At 57.2% G+C, this 19,103-nt stretch overlaps 2 protein-coding genes across 2 annotated transcripts in view; both read left to right on the top strand.

Annotated features, from left to right (window-relative positions):
• Positions 1-91: 91 nt before the first annotated feature.
• On the top strand, positions 92-4,615 carry LOC136014648 (heme-binding protein 1-like). The gene is made up of 5 exons (XM_065679532.1): positions 92-299; positions 412-497; positions 2,996-3,137; positions 3,246-3,429; positions 3,585-4,615. Exons 1-5 carry the CDS (start codon positions 92-94, stop codon positions 3,757-3,759), a joined length of 795 nt encoding a protein of 264 aa, XP_065535604.1. The 3' UTR covers positions 3,760-4,615.
• Positions 4,616-6,023: 1,408 nt separating this feature from the next.
• Positions 6,024-19,103, top strand: part of PTK7 (protein tyrosine kinase 7 (inactive)) — a 36,380-nt gene continuing 23,300 nt past the window's right edge. The window contains exon 1 of the mRNA XM_065679531.1: positions 6,024-6,128. Within this exon, the coding sequence (XP_065535603.1) occupies positions 6,098-6,128 (31 nt within the window). The 5' untranslated portion in view covers positions 6,024-6,097. The remainder of the gene's footprint in view (positions 6,129-19,103) is intronic.

The following is a 19,103-nucleotide window of genomic DNA, read 5'->3' as shown; positions in this document are numbered from 1 at the left end:
GGGAGCGGGGGGGGACAGCGGGAGGGGCGGGGCGACTGGGTGACGACAGCTGTGACGCAGGCGGGGGCGGGGCGCGGGAAGGGTGGGGGTCATGGCGCGCATCACGCTGGAGGACCTGGAGGGGCTGGGCGAGGAGGCCGGCGGCGGGGACGGGGACGGGGACGGGGACGGGGACGGGGACGGGGACGGGGACGGGGACGGGGACGCGGACGCGGACGCGGAGGAGGAAGAGGAGCGGGAGCGGCTGTTCGCGCACTGGGAGGCCGTGGCCAGCACGCACCGAGTGACCCTGCCCCGAGGTGAGCGCGGGCCCTGCCGCGGGTGACAGCGGCGTCGGGGCCGGCGGCGCGGGGCTGTCCCCCTGCTCTCCAGCCCGGGCGAGCCGCGGCCCCTCTGTGCTTTGCCTTGCAGACATGGCGGGGCCGATCGTGCAGATGACCCGGCACGGCCAGGCTCGCGAGCCCGTGCCCTACGTTACCCTGCCGCGGCGGGAGGAGGTGAGGCCCGCTCCTGCCCGCGGGGAGGCCGGTGCCGGTGGTGGTGCCGCCAGCCTGGGCAGCAGCGGGAGCTGGAGGTGCCCAAGGCCAGGTTGGACACAGGGGCTTGGAGCAAGCTGCTCCAGCGGAAGGTGTCCCTGCCCGTGGCAGGGGTTGGGTCTGGATGAGCTTTACGGTCCCGTCCAGCCCAAACCAGTCTGTGGCTCTGTGAACTTTCCAGCCTTTACTTTAGAACCGGACTAGCCTTGCTGCTCGCTCATTTATTCTCATTTATTCTCTGCTGGGGTGGACGCATCCAAGACAGTGAATTTGCAGTTCGGAGGCAGCGCCCTGCCTTGTTCAAAGCACCTCATTGCGTAGCTCCGAGCCCTGCTGGGTGTCTCTTTGTGCTGGTTACCTGCCTACCTGTTTAGCTGGAGGGTGCTCCTGTGGGGAGCTGTCAGACCCGAGCATGTGCTGCTGTTTGCCGCAGCTGCCAAGCCAAGCACGGTAGCTGCTGCTTGAAGACCTCCTGTTCTTGCTGGCTACGTTGCACACCTCCTGTTATGCCTCACACAAAAGGGTGCTTCTGAGCTTTGCGCAATAGCTGTGAAGAAGCACTCGTCAGGCTGGTTCATGTGTCTCTGCAGGCTTGGCTGGGCCAGTTACCAAGAAGACATTTGTCAACTGTCCTGTACACGAGGAGAGCTTAAAACCAGTTTCTTCTGGGCTGAGGTCCAGCAGTCCTGCCTGTAAAACACGCCTGAGCATGTGGGTTGTACAGCTCTGAACTGGGGCTCCACCACACTCCCTCTTCCCCTGTTTGTCTGGGTCTCAGGGACTTAGTCTGAGCTCTTCTCTACCTTTACCCCACAACTGTGGGGCCTGGAGGTCTTTCATTGATGGTGACGTCCTCTCTGTGCGTGAGGAAGGTTCTTGGAGTTTGACTGTGGGGCTGGGTGAGGAGATGGAAGCTGCTTCCAGCCATTAGTGCTGAGGGGACTCTGGAGTTGGGGAGCTTAAAGACGTGTTCCCCAGGCTCCAGGCCAGTTTTACTTGGTTGCTCCTCCCTCAGCTGTCAGTGCCACAAGCCCTCACCCTCCTGGAGGCAAGTGAATTATGCCACCTGCAGAGCCTCGCTCTGTCAGTACTCACCCAAATTCCCCAGCTCACATTGCAGGGACCCATTGCCACTGGGTTTGTGTGAAGCCTCTTTCTCTTGGTTACGTTTCATCTTGTGGAGTGGTGGTGCTCAATGTAAGGATCAGTCCGTGGAAGGACTGGACTGCCTTGCAGGGCTGATGGGTTTATTCACAGATGGTGTGGCAGGTGAGAGTCACAAAGAGTGCAGAAGGACGGCTGGTTTCCTTGCTTTGGAAATGCTCTTGCTCTGCTTTGCTTGGTGGGACAATAGCAGACATGGCCTCATCTATGGCGCGAAGACTGGCTTGCCTGCAGTAGTCTGGCACTATTCTTGGCACCCCTGATGCACATGAGCAGCCCAGGTGCCTTCCTTGTGCCTCTGGTTTGGATTTCTGAGCAGAGACCTGCTTCGGGTGGAGAGAGGCTGCACTCAGTGCTGAGGATGGTCACAGCTTCCTGGCTTGGTCCCTCCCTGCACAGCTGTGGAGCACAGAGGCTTGGACAGGAGCCCTGTGGAAGAAGGTTGCCTCATGACCGCTTTAATCTGGCTGAAGAACAAGCAGGAAGATGGGTGCTGGCTGCACCTTCCCAGCCCCTCTTTATACGGTTCTGTGGTTATCACCGTGGCATGAGCTGAACTCCAGCAGATCCAGATGCAGTTTTCCCCACTCCCCTTGCCCCGCTTCTGTGTTGGATTCATCCCGAAGACCGGGTGTCTGTGCTGAACGTAGAGATTCTGACCCATGCACAAAGCTGTCCCCTCTGCACCAGCTGGATTTATGCCTCTTTCTCCTGTCGCTTCTTGGTGTGGGAGGAGGATCTGAGACGAGTTTTGTTCCACCCTTCGCAGTTCTGGGTGCTAGAGCTCTTCTGCCAGACTTTCCCTGCTCCTGGGCAGGAAGCTTTATGCTTGTTACCCTCTGCCCACACCATACTCCAGGAAAACGGCGCTGTACCTGAGGAGAACCTCAACCCCACTGGGGGCCTTTGAGTGCCTGGGATCAGGAAAGTCCTTGTGAGTAGGCAGGACAGTGACTGGAGAGGAACGGAAAGTCCTGTGCCCCTCGCTGAAGATGTGCTTCGTTCCTTGTGCATGCCAGGAGCCTCCAAGCCTCCCTGCATCCTGCCCCTGTCTGTGCTTTTCCTTTCACCGACTTCTGCCCCGTGCTGTGAAGTGTCCGTGTCTGAGGTGTGTGTAGTGCCAGTTCCCCTCACTTTCTCTGGCCTCCCCTGCCAGTCACTGCCTAGCAGGGGACTCATTTCGGCAGGGTCCTGTCTTCCCACTTCCTGCCTGTCAGTGTTGGTTCTTGCTCCCACGTGCTGCCGTGTTGTCAGTGCGCTTAACTCTGACTTGGCTTGTCTGTGGCCTGTTTCAGTGCGAGGAAGCAGCCTACGAGGAGCGGCGGTACCCAGCTGGGAAGTGGGCCTGTGTCACCAAGGGGGAGCCCTTGTATGAGCAGAGCATCTCCATGAGCTTCATGAAGCTCATGCGCTACATCTGCAAGGAGAACTCTGTAGGTGTGTGTAGGCAGTGGCCGGAGGGGGCTGGCAGGCTGCACAGAGGAAGGCTGCTGCCGTTTGACGCAGCCATTTCACTGTGCCCACTGCCTTCCTGCCTCCTTCCAGGCTGCTATCTGGGCATGACAGTCCCAGTGCTCAACGAAATCCACCTGACCAAGGAAGGGACCGAGTTGGAGCGTGAGGTTGTAACTGCTTATTATATCCCGGGAGAGTTCCAGCAAAACCCCCCTGTTCCCATGGACCCTGAAATCCACATCACCGAGAGGGCACCACTCCGGGTTATAACCAGGTGACCCCACAACAGAGGTGCTTTCTCAGCTCAGCAGAGGTGTATGGACTCCCTGCGGGGCCGCTGTGGTTCCTTGGGCAGAGGGATGGGGAGCCCTGCCTCAGAGGGAAGGGGGAACGTGTGGTCTGTTGCTTATGCCACTCTATTTGCTGCAGGGTTTTCTATGGGATGACCACGGAGGAGACGATTCTGCGAGAGATCAGCCTGTTCTGGGAGCTCCTGGGCTCCACAGATGCTGTGCTTCGGGAAACCTACATCGTGGCCACTTACGAAAACCCCAGCATCCCCCAGCGCCGCAATGAGATCTGGTTCATCTGCCGAGCAGAGTGAGTCCCACCTGTGACTGCAACCCGTCCTGCCGCTAGGACCTGGTGTAGATGGCAGTTCTGACCCAAAGGAGGCGAATGCACATCCTGACCCACCATTCACTCACAAAAGGACAGACTGCGGGCTGGGTTTGTACTCTGCCCTGCAAGGGCCCAGCCAGGGGAAATCTTGCCTGGTCTGCACTTCTTCTGCCACACAGGGGCCGGCTGAGGCTGGAGCTGGCACCAGGGAGAGCCTCTGCAGCAGGCTCCTGGTGGGAAGTGTGTGGTGAGGGCTCACGTGAGGCAGTAACCGTGTGGGCTTGTGCAATGCGCTAGCCTGACCTGGGCTTCTCTCAGCTCTGAGCTGTGCCAGGCACGCCAGTGGGGCTTGTGGTTGACAACGCCACAAGCTGGTGGTGTCTAGAAGGCAAATGACTGTACGAGGTGTGGGCTCTGCCTGGGCTCTGGCCTCCTTCCTGTGAGAATGGCTGCCCAGGATGGAGCCACTGAAATGCTGCTCAGGGAGTGTGGGGTTTAAAGGGGGAAAAGACTTGCCACAAGCGAGATGTGGATCCCGAATGTTTCCTGCTGGGGTGGCTCTCTGTGTGCTGTTGGGTGCCTCCCTGGCTGTCACTCACCATCCCGCAGCCAGGACCGGGGTGCTGGCAGCCTTTGTCCATCAGATGTGGGTGCTGTTCTGCGGGCCTGCTGCGAGCTGAGAGGGATGGGTCCCGACAGCAGCAGCGGCAGCGGCGGCACCGCCGTGTGTTACGTGTCGTGTTGTGCATTGATCAGCAAGTTTCACATCCACGAACACTGCCGTGCTCTCCTGGGGGAAGCTGGCAGTGCCAACAGTCAATAAACCCAGCTCAAACCACTGCAGTTGCACATCACTGATGGTGCGGGTGGGGGCTGCCCAGGTTGCCTTGGAAAGAGCTTTGCTCTCTCCCTCCTCAAGATGCTCCAGGCTGCAAAGCTGTGGCTAATTAGAAGCCACCTAATTAGCTGTGGCTCTGATGTTTGCCCTGGTTGTGGCCTCATGTTCAGCCAGGCACAGCCGCTGTGTTGATGCACAGGTTGCTTTCATGGCTGCTACAAACAACTGAGGCCACACTCCGCTGCAAGTAAGGTGCTTTTCTGTCACATGGGGTCTGCTCTATCCTCATTTTCCCCCTCTGCAAAAGAGTCGGCTCCTTTGTATCGCACATGGGCACACGATCTTGGGGCTGAGAATTCCAGTGTGCCTGCACATCGTGCTGGTTGGCTGCAGGAACTGGTGCACTTCTTCAGGGGTGTGCTGAACTGGCTCAGTGTGCAGGGACTTCTGGCCAGTTCCCAAAGAGTTCCCTTCTGCTCTAGGTGTGCTCTGTGCCTCGCCTCCTGCTGCTGCTGCTCAAAGTAAAGGTGGAAGTAAAACTTTCTAGAGCTCGCTGAATAGGTTACCACTTCCTTTGAGGCTGCTTGGTCTCCAACCACAACCAGAACAGCTTTTGGTGACAGGAAGCGGTGGCTTCTCTATGAGAGGGGACTGGTCTGTGGCTACTGTGTGCTGCCCCAGGCCTTGCTGGGGGTGGGAATGGGCTCCTGACTGGCACAGCCACACTGTGCTTTGATCCTGTGCCGTGGGCTGTGCTGAGCAAAGGCTTCAGCATCCTTTGTGCTGTGTCCAGCAGCACTGCCGGGGACGCTGCGGGGTGCGTGCTGGTCGGCCTTCCACGCAGCACCAAGAGCAGCCGGTGTTTTGGAGGCTCAACAAACCGGCTGGAAAGCTGCTGTTCGGAGCTGCCACTGCTGGAGCCGGGGGCCCCGGGCTGCCGCAGGCTCCACGGGAGGCATTTGGAGGGCAGGGAGGCCTCCAGCCTGCGGCCAGGCCACTCGCACTGCTGCACCCCGGCTTCGGGCGGTGGGGAGGAGCAGCACGGCGCAGGCGATGCAGCTGGGACTGTGCATCCAGCCTCCTGCCGTCAGCAGGGCGCAGAGCTCCTGCCTCCCGGCGCCCTGTGCTTCCCCAGGGGCCCTGGAGAGACCGGGGGGTTTCAACCACCGCTTTGAGGGGCAGCCCGGCCGCGGGGAGCCCCTCGACGTGAGCTCTGTTGCCTCCTCGCCGCTCTGGACACCCCGTTTGGGACTGGCTGCGGGCAGCAGCCCCCGGGGCCCTGCGAGCGCAGGTCCCAGCGCGACCCCCGCAGCCCGGCCCGCCGAGGCAAGGCGGGGGCCGACCGAGGGGCCCCGCCCGGCTTCCGGTGCCCGCCCCACCCCCGGAAGCCCCTCCCGGCGGCGGCAGGCGGGGCGGCGGCGGCGGCGGCATGGCCAGGGGCCGGGGCGCGCAGTGACCGGCGCGGCGGGGAGCGGTGCGGAGGATGGCGGCGGTGCGGGCGCTGCTGCTGCTGGGTGAGTGCGGGCCGGGCCGGGCGCGCAGCATCCCCCGACGTGAGGATGCGGGTCCTGATGCCCGCCCCCACCGCAACAACAACGGGCCCGCGATGGGGCTCCGCCACCGCCGCGATACCCCCGGTGGTCCGGTCCCTTGCTCACCCCGCACCCCCGGCTCCCCTCCGTGATCCCGGCTGCGCGGGGCAGGCGCGGTGCGGGCCCCGCCGCTGCGACCCCCGAGGGGGAGGGCGGCCCCGCCGCGCTGGGAGCCTGCGGAGCGCCTCGCCCCGGGTCCTCCTTCCCTCCCCGGCGTGCGCCGGCTCGCCCTGCCCGCCCGGCGTGCTCGGAGGAGCTGGATGCAAATGCGCCAGACATCGGCTGCCTGCGGGACGGCGAACGGGCGCTGGCGGAGCCCCGGGGGGGGCGGCTCCAGGAGCCCCCTCGCTGGGCTCGGCCGCGGGCGGTGGGGGCTGGCCGGGGAGGGCCGGTTGTGCGCTGCAGCGGGTGGGTTTTCCCCACGAGCGGGTCAGAGCTCCGGGATAAACCAGCGGCTCCCGGCCGCGGAGCGGTTTTGTCCCTTGCTGAGCGCATCCGGAGGAGCCACCCCCGTCCTCCGCGTAGGGAGCCACCCGGCTGCCCTGCTTGTCCCCAGCTCCTTGTTGCTGGCACGCTTGGGGTACCCAGTTGATGTATATGGCGGTTGCATCTCATGGCGTTTAACTCCAGCCATAAGCCCCAAACCCGCCTTCCCTTGCAGCGCTCCATGGTGTTTCTCCTTGCTGGCCTCCATTTTCCCTGCCTTAGGAGCCTGGGCTTTGGCTGTGAGCTGGTTTCCAGCCTGCCTTTGAAGACTCCCACCTCGGCCCCATGCCACATCGCCGTGTTTCTCACCTTGTTGGTTGGAAACCCTGCAGACGGAGCCCCGCACATTGCCAGTACCTACTTGTGGTCCCTTCTGTGTCCCCGTGCACAACTGCACGGTTTGCTTTGCAGTTTCTACTGAGAAATGAAGAGTAACCAGGGAGGACGCTGCCTCTGAGGAAAGCTCTCCAGGGAGACCTTATTGCAGGCTTTCAATACGTAAAAGGGGCCTACGAGAAAGATGGGGAGAGACCTTTTAGCGCAGCCTGTTGTGATAGTACAGGGGGTGATGGTTTTAAACTAAGAGGGGCGATTCAGGCTAGACGTTTTTACACCGAGCGTGGTAAAACACTGGCACGGGTTGCCCAGGGAGGTGGTGGATGCACCGTCCCTGGAGACGCTCAAGGCCGGGCTGGATGCGGTTCTGAGCAATCTGATCTAGTTGAAGGTGTCCCTGCTTATCGCAGGGGGTTGGGTTAGATGGCCTTTGAAGTCCCTTCCCGATCTATGATTCTATGGAAGGGTATTTGTAACACTGCTGCTCTTCGTGTGGCTGGAGCTGTGGTGAGCTGCTAGGCTGCAAGTAATGTCCAGTTTAGAACCGATTAGCACGGAAAGCAGCACTTAGTTTAGCACCATAACTGCTGATTGCCTTGGCAGCCTTCTGGGAAGAGTGTTTGTGGAGGGGGAGTGCATGCTTTGATTTACCTCTCACTTGGAGCCCTGTGGATCAGCTACAGCATTCTCCCACCTGCCAGTGTGCTGCTGCCAGCAGTGATGGATGTGCCAGCCTGCCTGTGAGGGCTGTCCGCTGCCTGTGCGCTCCCTCCTGCAGCTCCTGCCCTGGCTGTGCTGCCCCAGGCACTTTCTCCCCCACTCATTTCTCTTGCTCAGCAGGACCACGTCCTATGGCACCGGGAGGAATGTGCTGCCATCCAGCTCATGGGCACCGTGAAAAGCCTCTGATGCCAGCAACGTGGCCCCCGTGTGCGGTTTGGTGTCAAGGTTTTATGGACTAGCAGTAGGTTTGTGGGTTGCAGCGCAGCGTCTCCCTTTGCCTATGGATGCTGTTTGGAGCAAGGGCTGGTGAAAGGCCGGTGAAGCGTGGGGTGTCCGTGACTCACGTGCCTCCTCTCTGTGATCTTCCGCTGCCACGTATGTGCTCCAGGAGTGCACAGTGCCTGGGCTGCTGGTCCCTGCTCCTCCATTTCCGTTCCTCGGTGAAGCTGTGATCTCTCGGCAATGACACTGCAGTGTGCCAGATGTGTGCTGGCTTCGGCCGGAGCATGTGGTTGAAACGCGAGCAGGAGAAATATTTGCTGAGTCAACTTTTCTTTAAAGCTAAAAAAAAACCAGAGCCCCAAAAGGTCTATTTTGTTCTGGAGGTTCCTCTGTGTCCTGTGTGGAGCTCTGTGTTTCTGCATGGCAGTGCTTTCCTTGCGCTCTCTAGCAAGCCTGTTCCTAAGGAAGAAAATCCCTGAAAACGGGAATGATCAGAGAGGAGCTGAGGGTTTCCCTTGGGATTAAAGGGTCCGAAATAAATTTCCAGTGGTACGACATGGGTGACTTTCGTTCTTTGAGCTGAAGCTGCCATCTGTTTTCAGTGGCTCCAAGTCCTCTGCAGCCAGACCAAGTACTGTGATAGCTGATCTGAGTAAGCAGCCCCTCAGCAGCAGCTGAGCTGTGCTGCTCAGCACGTTTCTGGGCTGTTTGGGGGCAAAGTGGTGACAAGCCAATACCATTCTTCTCTTACAAAGCATGTGGTCCCCCTTGGACTTGGCTGTGCTCAGGCAGTGCTCCATGCAGGCTGTAACCCCAACATGGCAGGAGCTTCAAAGGCATGGTGACTCCGTCAGGGCATTAGGCGGTTATTTGTCTGCACATTGGGTCCTGGACCACGGAGAGCTGGCACCGACCAGAGGGTTGTCACGTTCTGCATCCTTTGAAGATGTCCTCTGATCTTGTAATTGATCTAGAGTGAGTCCATTTCTAAAGACAGACGGGCAGATGTTTAAACTGCAGCAAGCACTGTATTTAGCAGCACTCCGGGTGATGAATGCTCTTGCTGATGGGAGTGCATTTCCTCCCCATCTGCTCAAGTTTTCTTGCTCAGGAGAGCTGGGTGGATGGCACCATATGCTGCGTGTTGCTCAGATGGACGGGTCTCGCTCTCTCTGACCAAAGGCTGGTCCATGGTGACCCAAGCAGATAGGCATACATGTCCTAGGGTGCAGGTTGTGCTTTCTCCAAAAGACATGGAACCCAAGGGAAACAAAGGGAAGAAGGTAAGAAAAGAGCAGGCAAGAGTGCAAGGGCCAGTTGGGCCATAGGCAGTAAGGCACTTGAAAGAGCTGTGAAGGCCTGGTTACAGGTATTTGCTGGGGGAACTTTACACCAATGTTTTTCTTCCCTTCATTGCCGTTCATCTGCTATTTGAGCTGCAAAGATCAAAGCTGTCTTCCAGCAAGCACACATGGACTTAAGTAAATAGTTGGACCTACACCTCTCTCCCAGTGAATAAACACTCTTTCCTCTCTGAACATTTCCAAGCGTACCTCTCAGGCCTGGAATGCAGAATATTTCACGTTAGCAGTGGGTGTTTCCACGGCTTTCGATATTTGGGAACTTGGAACAAATGCTTATTTAGCAGCGGACAGACCCGGGTACAAACGTGCTCTTTGTGAAGGCAGTTGCTGCTGCGGGGTTTGCAGGGAAGTTCCCCTGAGATGGGAGGACATGCAATTGTTTGTCCAGATCCCAAGGAAACGAGTCTCCTTCTCCTAGAGTGAGTCTCATGGGCTGGGACAGGGAGCTCTTTGGAGGCCTGGAAGGCAGTGGCACTGACAAGAAGCTTGGCAGATGCGCAGGAGCATTCTCCTTTATAAGGATTTAAGTTGCCTGGGCTGTTGGCATTGGGGTTGGGGGGGGGGCTGTACAGAAGCAGAGAGTGTTTTGCTGTGTAAGCAAAAGAGGCAGCTGGACCCATTCATCTGCACCTTTGGCATGGCAGTACCTCCTGGAGAAGGCTGCTCATGCTCAGGGTGGGAGGAGGGCAAGTGCAGTGTCATTTACCTTTATAAGAAATCAGCTACGTCTTGGGGAAGAGGAGAGGGATGATGACTTGACAATTGGAAATGCGTAGGTTCGGGGGCATCCGTGTGCATTTCAGCATGGCAGAGGTGCGATGCTGGATGGCCCGTTTCCATGTCCCTCTCCTTGCCTGGACGATGCTGGGAGGAGGCATCACAGAGCTGCTTGTAAATGCCTCTGGTGTGTTTGGCAAGCAGATGTTATGTTGGACAGTGGGGTTAAAGGGCTGTGCTGTGAACACAGCGTATGTTCTGTGCAGGTTGCATGGAGGAAGCATCCCACTGGTAGGCATGGAAGGATTTGTTTTCTGAGAGAGAGCTGACAGGGAGCAGGTAGGCATGGTGCAGGTTTTGGGGCTTTAAATGTGGCTGCCTGCTGGAGCAGGGGCTGTTGTTTGGGCTTCCTTGTGGTTGGGAGGCTTTGCATATGGTTTGCATCATGTTCCTGATGTCCTTGTGAGCTTTCAGCAGCCCAGGTACGTTGTGCATCTCTTGCCTTTTAGGGAGGTTGTTCAGAGGGACTGCGGGTAAGGTGGGGGACCCTGGGGTCCTGTAGAAGCTGTTTGCTCACGTCCTAGTGCCGAAGCTATCTAATCACAGTGTATGAAAGCAAGCAAGTGGTGCTTTGGTTGTGGAGGACGTGGCCTGGGCAGGGTCATGCACTTCCACCCTCTCCATCCTACCCAGCCCTGTCAGGACCTGCTGTGCTGGTTGTGTTCATGAGCTGTCAGCTCTCCATTTGCCTGCCCCGTCTGTGGTGGGGGGATCTGATCCAGGGGCTGCTTTCCTGCACTGCAGTTGGGTGCTGTGTGAGGGAGCAGTGTCCCATCGCCTCTCAAGTCACACAGTGCCAGCAAATCCACCTCTCATCGCTGTTTGGTTTAGACTGGACAGCTGGTGTCCCTAAACAGAAACAGCCCAGGCGGAAGTATCTTCCTTTCACTCTTCCTGTGCCTTCTGAACATATCACTGTGCAGGCACTAGGAAGAGAGTCTTGCAAGGCATATCTTAGTACGGCTGTGGGTTGGTTCGGGATCTAAACCAGAGTGCAGCAGAAGCTTTGCAGGAGGCTCATGAGTGTCTGCGGTCTCAAGGAGTGGAGCACTGGGAGGAGAGTTGTCTGGGGTTTCTTCTGCATGTTCTCCATGGGAGATAGGCACAGGCTAGCTGTAGTGAATGAAGCTTGAGGCGCTGGCACAGGGTGCCCAGAGAAGCTGTGGCTGCCCCATCCCTGGCAGTGCTCAAGGCCAGGTTGGACACGGGGGCTTGGAGCAACCTGGTCTAGTGGAAGGTGTCCCTGGCCGTGGCAGGGGTTGGAGCTGGAGGAGCTTGAAGGTCCCTTCTGACCAAACCAGTCTGGGATTCCATGGGCTCTTGAGGTTGGAAGCTCATTTAGTGCCGTAAGCAGCTGCAGCTCTCCGGGTCAAGGAGGTGTGTCTGTGAGTCTGGTGCTGCTTGAATTCAACTTGAATGAATTCAGCTTGAATGAAGTCCTGTCCAGAGGTTTGTCCAACGTTTCCTCTTGCTTCTGCCTGCTTTGGCACGCTGCAGCAAGGTGAGGATGAACCCATGCCACCCCATCAAGGCAGGGACTCCATTTCAGGTCATTCCTTTGTTCTGGGGAAATAATTGGCAGCAAGCACTGTTTTCCTGTGTTTACGGGTGTCTCCTTTTAATCTGTGCAGCCCCTGCCGAGTAGCTGTGGAAGATCTTCAAGCCAAACACAAGTCGCCTTTGTTTCAAAGCATCAATTTGTGTTGGCAGCCAGGTTTGCAGCGCATGTGCTTTTCATTGAGTGCTGCTCCAGCTCCGTTCCCTGCTCTTGCCGGCTTTTTTTTTCTTTTTTTTTTTTTTTTTTTAAATTTAATACAAAAATGTTTTTCCTGAGCTTAAAAGCCTGTGCCCGACAGGACTGCTAGTCTTAATTTAAGCCTTGCCTTTTTTGGGGCAGCAGTCTCTGTCTGTGCTCAGAGCAGACTGCTTTCCTCTCCTGCGCGAGGTAACTAATACGTGCTGTCTGATCAGTACAGAGAGAGGCGAGGGGACCTCGGAGTGGTTTGCAAGCTTCTGAAGGCCTGCTCTGTGTGCCTGGCATGAGGACTCGCAGTGTGTTGGCCCGAGCCTGCTTGTCTAAGATAAGCACTTTGGGAAAGGCTGATGGGTAGGTGCTTTAGTAGATAACTCTTTGCAGGCTGGTGCTGCGGGGGATTGCTGCTTTGACTTGGTCAGCTTCCAAAAATCTATCCTCTGTTCTGATTTTGATCCTTGGAGAAGTTGTCGTGCAGGGATTTATCGTGAAAACGCATTTTAATCTTTAAATAGTAGTTGGCGTCCAGGTGAGGCCCAGGTCACTGCTTATAACACTCCTGTTGATAGCAGGAAGATGGATGCTGAGGTGCCCAGGTGCCCCAGGGAGCAGAAACGAAAACCAGCCACATCCAACCACAGGAGAATCCAGACTGGGGCTTGCTAGGGTGGAACACGGCAGGGATGAGTGCTCATGAGCTCCCCTTGCACAGTGGGTGCACACAAATTGTGTGTCTGGGGAGGAGCCATAGCTGATTTTAGCTGGTGATTCCTTGTGTGAGATGGAGCTTGTCGGTGGCATACCAGTGGCCTGTTTTCTCCCTGTCAAGTGAAGCTCTGGTTTGAATGGAGCAGGCAGGAGGTTTGGCTGTTGTGGGACCGGGGTGTGCACAAGACCGCTGAATGGGTGTGAGTTGAATCCATCACTGTCAGATGGTCTGGACCTCTGTGAGGCTGGGATGTCTTGGATCGGTGTTGGTGTTGTGCAGGATGATGAATGAGGACACCCGATGTGAGCAGACTCCTGTTTGGAAAGTGGGTGACACATTTGATGCTGCAGGCTGGGAGAAAGTGATGACACACGTGGGGTTGCTTTGGGCACTGGGAGCTGGTGCAGGAAGGGGATGAGGGTCAGTGAGTTACAGCCCTGCTTGTATTTCAGTCCCAGGTTGACATCTGTTCAATTCCTAGGTGACTTCTGTCCTGGAGGACAGGAGTGTCCGTGAGTGCTCTGCACCCAGACCTCGGTGCTAACAACAGGTACGTGTGTTCAGGGTAGCTCTGAGGTGACATGTGTTATAACTTTTCCTCTCCTGCAGTGCTGTTAGGAGAAGAGCTTTGTCCCAGCATCAGGGGTTTATGCCGGGGTGCAGCTCTGGCCACCCTGAGAAGCAGCCAAGACAGCACCCGGCAGCTATTGATACAGGCACACAAGTGAGGTGGCTCCATCCTCTGTCCCCAGAGCCATGGCATGGGGAGGTGAAGCCCAGTTCTGGCTGCAAAGGGGAGGCTTTACGTGCCTCTGGGCAGCTCTGTGCAGGGTTGTCCTTGCTGCTGAATGTGATGCTGGCTCGAGATAGCCACGGTATTGCTTAAGACTAACTATAAATGCTCTCCTCATTACGGTTGCTCGTTGGCCTTTTTGGGAGCACAAAGGAAGCCTTTGATTCCAAAATGTACAGTGACTCTCCAAATGGTTAAAGGCAGGACAAGCCGTGGCTTGCGAGTTCCTTTATTACTCTCCACACAGCCCGCTTTGGTGTGTGTCCTGGCTCTGCTGGGGAGGCCCATCACTTGCACGGCATGGAGCTGCTCCATGGTACTGGCTCTGTTGAAGCTCCTGGCAGTGCCTCTGTCAGTGGGAAGCTTTCCGGGGGGGAAGGGTTATGGTTTTTGTCTTTTCCAACTAAGACAAGATCAGAGAAGATAAAACCAGACAGTCTAGTAGGGTGCCACACAGGGCAGTGCATCCAGCTCTACCTAACCGTCCGTGGGAGCGTGGATGGCTTTATGCTGCTGAGGACGAGTGGTTCAGTTGCGTCTGTAGCTGCGCTGGAGAGGGGCCAAGACTGGAAATCTCCTCCAGCAGCTGCAGAACTGTGCGGATCGTCTCAGATAGCGCAGCTTCTGACTCTCCAGGACCTGACTCTTGGGTGTCTGCTGCCATTGTTTGTGTGCTGCTTTGGCACTTGGTGTTTTAGGATGCCCTGGTGCTCTTCCCGCTGTTGGATTAATGACTGCCATAAGAATTCTTTGTTCTCCCAGATGCACTGGGAGCCGGCTGTCCTGCTGCTATGGAGAAAAGCACTTGTTTGTCAAGATTTGGTTAGTGTGGATTTCTGGCTCTCCAAGGCTCTCATACCTAAGCTTTTCTTTAATTCTCCCTGGGATTTGCACTAGATCTATCTGTAGGAAGCATTCTGCCTAGTTATTGATTTGTAAAAGCATTCCAGAAAGTGCCCTGCTTGCGTGTTCTTCCCACTCAGTGACTCTTCTCCATTTTTAGCCAAGAGGTAATGCAGCTGTCTCATAAAGAAGCTACCTTTTAATTAATATTGCATGAGCAGAGGAAGTATTAGCTTCTCTGTCTACTCTCCTATTTTTGTGGCTTTTAATATAGATTCATAAATGGCTCCAATGAAAATAAACAAGGAGCCGTTCCTTGCTGTGCCCTTTCAGAGGTGATGCAGGTCCAGCCCCCCCAGCAATTGTCTCCCTCGGGAGGCAGGTCCTGGCCTGTAGCTGGGCAGCAGTGCTGGGGATTGGGAAATGGGACTGGTCTTCAGTTTTCCAGTAATGAAAAGAAAAGGAGCTGGATGAAACCTGCAGACCTGTAAGCCATAGTGTCAGACAGGTACGGGAAGTGGTGGCTGAGGCTCTGTAGCCAGGAAGAAGGCAGTGCCACATAGACTGCAGACGGATGTGCAGTGCACAGCAGGCAGTATGAAACAGTGTCCCAGAAATGCTCATGAGGGGTGACACAGAAATGATACGGACCCAGAGAGAAGCCCTGGGCAGCCAGTCGCTCCTCAGCAAGCTTCAGATGCAGGCAGAGGCCAAGACCCAGCAGCGCAGAGCCCGGTGTGAATGGGAGAGGCAGCAGTGCAGTGGGGTAAGGCCTGTTTTGGATGTCTCCTCAACGCCTTTTGGCAGCTCCACTTGTCTCTGGCACTGCTGGATGCACGGTGCAGTTTCTAACTTGCAGCACCGAGCTGGCTGCTGGGAGCAGCTGGTGTGTGTTGTTGGGAGCGCCATTCCTGGGAGCTGCTTCCCTTCCTAAGGGAGGGGAGCAAACAGGTCGAACCTGCAGTAAACCGAGTTGCAAAGCAGGATGCTCCAGAGACTCGCTCACCTGGAGCTGGACCCATGGAGCAGCCTTGCTCCATGGGGAGCGCGCGGCTGCAGGATTGATGCAGCCCCAGCATGGATGGCATAAGGCATCCCCAGCCTCTGTGCCAGCTGCTTTGCTCATGGGGAGGCAGTGGCTGGATGGATGCAGAGGCAGCTGCAGGCAGGGGTGCAGAGCTGAATCCCTGCTGCAGTTGCCGTGGCAAGGGTGTCATTTTCGAGGCTCTGGCACTGGATGATCGCTTACAGCTCGCTTACAGCACAGTGGGCTATAAGCTGCCGGAGAGCTTGGCCAGCTGGATCTCCCTTGCTTCGTGGCAAATCCATCTGAGTCTCGACGGGCGGATAACTGAGGGAGTCTCAGCTGTAAATACACTGCCATGACCTGGAGAGGGCTTTAAAGGGTTTATCCCAGAGCAGGGCTTGGGAGGTAAATAAGCTCCCCTCTGCCTGCTTCCCTGCAGGCAAGGCTCAGGGGTGCAGCTGCTCCTTTGTCCCGAGCTCACAGAGTCTTCAGGGCAGGAAGGTTGCTTACGGGTAGGCTTGAAGTCCTTGTAGGCTGTGTAAAGATACAGCTGTTAGCAAAATGGAGAAGGGGCAACACCAAGGTTACTTGTGCTGGTGTAATGTGAGTTCCTGTTGGACCCCCTGTTGCCCCCTCCATCTGCTGTCCCTGCTGTCTTGCTCTCAGGGTGTTTGTGGGGCTTGCTGGTGAGCTGTTGGGTAAGGTCGTAACCCAGACCCCTGAGAAACCAAGGTCTGCAAGATGTCCTGACCAAGCACATCCAAAGGCCAGCGTGGGTTTGGGTGGTACTGGAGAGGTTTTCCTCCTTCAGGTGGGTTTGGTGATACTCAGCCAAGGCAGAGGAGCAGCTCACTGAGATCTGTTGGAGAGGGACTTCTGACAAGGGCATGTTGTGATAGGACAAGAGAAGATCAAACTGGAAAAGACATCAGGAAGAAATTCTTCCCTGCGAGGGTGCTGAGGCGCTGGCACAGGGTGCCCAGAGAAGCTGTGGCTGCCCCATCCCTGGCAGTGTTCAAGGCCGGGTTGGATGGGGCTTGGAGCACCCTGCTCTAGTGGAAGGTGTCCCTGCCCATGGCAGGGGGTTGGAACTGGATGAGCTTTATGGTCCCTTCCAACCCAAACCAGTCTGGGGTTCTATGAAGTCTGCTTACTCTCAAGCAAACAGTGCTGGAAGAGCAAGAGGCTTGCAGGCAGCAGTGTGCCGTGCCCTTGGCTCAGGTGCTGACCCGGCTGCCTCTCCGCATGGAGCGGAGCCGCGTTCTCTGTGTGTTGGAGCGACTGGATCTGCTTGGAGGCCCCGTGCGTGCTTCTTGTCTTCGCACCGCTTCCCTTGTCCTGGCCTCCTCCCCCCCAGCCCCCACCCCCCTCTTTTGTCTCTGCAGCCTGAGTTTCCATTCTCTGGGCGGGCTGAGGCTCCTGTTTGCTGAAGGGAAGAACCACAGAGCTTTATGGAGCTTGCTCTGGCTTTTCCCATCATCTCCTGGAACGGCATTTCAGCTGGAACAGGAAAAACGTGAAGCCCTGGCCAGAGGCTCCCTCCGCACACACAGCACTGGCTGTTGTGGAGGAATCCCTCTTGGCTGAGCTTGGGATGGCAGGAGCTGTGTCAGCCTCCAGCCCTCAGCTCCAGTGAAGGGGTGTGAGGATGCACTGGCGAGCACTCTTCTGATACCTAAAGGTGCTGACCCCAGCGACTATGGGATGAGTTCTGAACCGCATGGACCTTGTGTGTGAAGCACTGCAGCCTCATTGCCTGCAGGGTCTCGCCTCCAACCCCGGAGCAAGGGGCACGGAGCCTGTCTGGCTGTTCAACACCATCTGGGCTCTCGGCTGCCAGCACGGTTTTGCTTGGTAAAGACCTTTGGATTCTTACATGCCCCTTGCTTGAATTGTGGGGGAACCATTGTCACGGAATCCCAGCCTGGTTTGGGTTGGAAGGGACCTTAAAGATCATCCGGTTCCATCCTGCTGCCATGGGCAGGGACACCAAAGGCTGCTGCACATGGAGCGCATGGCTCATCCCGTCTTCGCTTGGCTCCTGTTTGCCGTCTTTTCTTTGTGGGAGAGAAGTGCGCTACCTTGGTGCCGGCCAGGGCGCTTGGCCTCCCCATCAGCTGTGCCTCCCGCGTGCCGCGCGCTGCCAGCAGCACGTGTCGGCTGTAAACCAGCGTCCTGGGGAAGCCAGGGGATGGCTGAAGGGCTCAGAGCAAGCCTGGGAGAGTCGGTTGGCAGGAGCGGTGGGTGCAGCAAGCCTGGTGCTGGGGCTGAGTCACTACCCAGGCATTTGTGTTTCTCACTGGGGCTTGGCAACGGGGCTGGCGATGTCTGCTCAGCTGGCAAGGTCTGCTTGGGAGCCTTTGGTTGACGCACCACTGAAGGTGGTTTAATTGAGCAGCAGGATTCCCAGCTCCTGCGCCGGGCTTGCGGCTTTCCTGTCTCACTTGTTCCTCTGTTTCTCTGCCACAAAGGTACTGTCCTGGCCTTCCTGGGGGTCCTGTGCCCACCGCTGCCTGCGCTGCTCCGCAAGCAGGCATGGCCCTACCTGCCCGACCAAAGCAAGTTTTGCTCTCCTGCCAGCGTGTGCCTGTGCCCGGGTGTTTGGGCAGGACATGCTCTGGTCTGCCTGGTAACTCTTCCCTATTCCCCCTTTGGCACTGCACTTATGGCTTTGGCTGAGGGCTCAGGAGGTGTCAGGAGACACAGTAAAGGCACAGCTAGCAGTTCAGCTCCGACACATGCTCTGTACCCTAAAGGCCACTAGCAAATCACTCGGCCTTGGAGACAAACTGCACAGCATCGTGGCTGTCCCACCAGCCCAACCAAGCCTTCAGTGGTATTCCCTCTGCTTGGGAATGAGGAGGAACCTCCTGTAACATTCCCATTGCTCTGTGGCTGCAGAGCAGCACTCTTGTTGCTGTTCTTGCTCATTGCCAGAGCAGCAGCTTGGGCAGTGGGAAGCGCCTGGACCTCACTCCCCCCCACTGCCCTGTCCCTGACCGTGTCATGTTGCTTTGGGGTGCCTCTTCTCTTAGCCTGCTGCCTGGCCTTGAGCACACAGGAAAGCAGGGTCTCTGCTTGCTGCTGGTGCAAGGATGAAGGCACGGAGCTGTGGAGGATAAAACACTGCAGAGCTCTCATGGCAGAGTTATGAACCTGAGCTTGGGATGGTCTTGGAGGAAGCAAGCCTGAGGGGAGAGGGCTGGGATTCACAGGGTCTGTGCTGGGGAAGCAGGATGGGGAGCGTGAGGATCAGAGGCATGGAAGCCCCTAACTTGCTTGGACTGGGTGGGTAAGGTCAGTGCCAGGGTAGCCTGGCTGGCTGGCGTGTGCCAGCAGCTCGGGGGTCTGCAGCCGGGCACCTGGGCTCGCTGTCCTTGCGGTGAGCAGCCTTCTCAGTTTCACTTGGCTTCCCTCCTGCAGCACATGTGTGAGCAGCTCCTGCCTGCGTTGGGACCGGGGCTGCATGCCGAGCAGGCACCTCCCTGCTGTGTGTGGCAGCGAGCTCTTCCCATGGCTGCCTGCACCCCGGTGCATTACTGCGAGCGCTGCCTCTGCGCTTGCTCCAGCAGTGGGTTTACAGCGTTCAAACCCCAGTGCTTTGTTCTGGTTTCTTGTGATAGTTTGGCTTAGTCATTCCCGAGTATAGGATCCTGGGCTTGCAAGGGGAGGGAGAGTTGCTAACCACAGGGGAGAGGATCCCTCACAGCTTCCAGCCTCTCTGAGCTGTCTGGGGGGGCACTAATGGGCATTGTGCTCTTTGCAGCTTTGCTTTTTTCGGTTCTGAAGCTTGGTTTGCGGGGTAGAGTTGGCTTCTCAGTGTTTGCTTGGAGCCTGTGTTTCAAAGCACCCCTCCACGCCGAG

Source organism: Lathamus discolor, chromosome 5, assembly GCF_037157495.1.
Source record: "Lathamus discolor isolate bLatDis1 chromosome 5, bLatDis1.hap1, whole genome shotgun sequence".
Taxonomy (NCBI): domain Eukaryota; kingdom Metazoa; phylum Chordata; class Aves; order Psittaciformes; family Psittacidae; genus Lathamus; species Lathamus discolor.
Note: the sequence above shows the minus strand (reverse complement) of the source record. Positions and strands in the feature narration are given on the sequence as shown.

Excerpts from the sequence above, each read along its gene's own strand:
- LOC136014648 (XM_065679532.1), top strand. The coding sequence starts at position 92 with ATGGCGCGCATCACGCTGGAGGACCTGGAGGGGCTGGGCGAGGAGGCC. Across the intron at positions 300-411 it reads CCGAGTGACCCTGCCCCGAG|ACATGGCGGGGCCGATCGTG; the intron begins GTGAGCGCGGGC and ends TTTGCCTTGCAG. Across the intron at positions 3,138-3,245 it reads CTGCAAGGAGAACTCTGTAG|GCTGCTATCTGGGCATGACA; the intron begins GTGTGTGTAGGC and ends GCCTCCTTCCAG.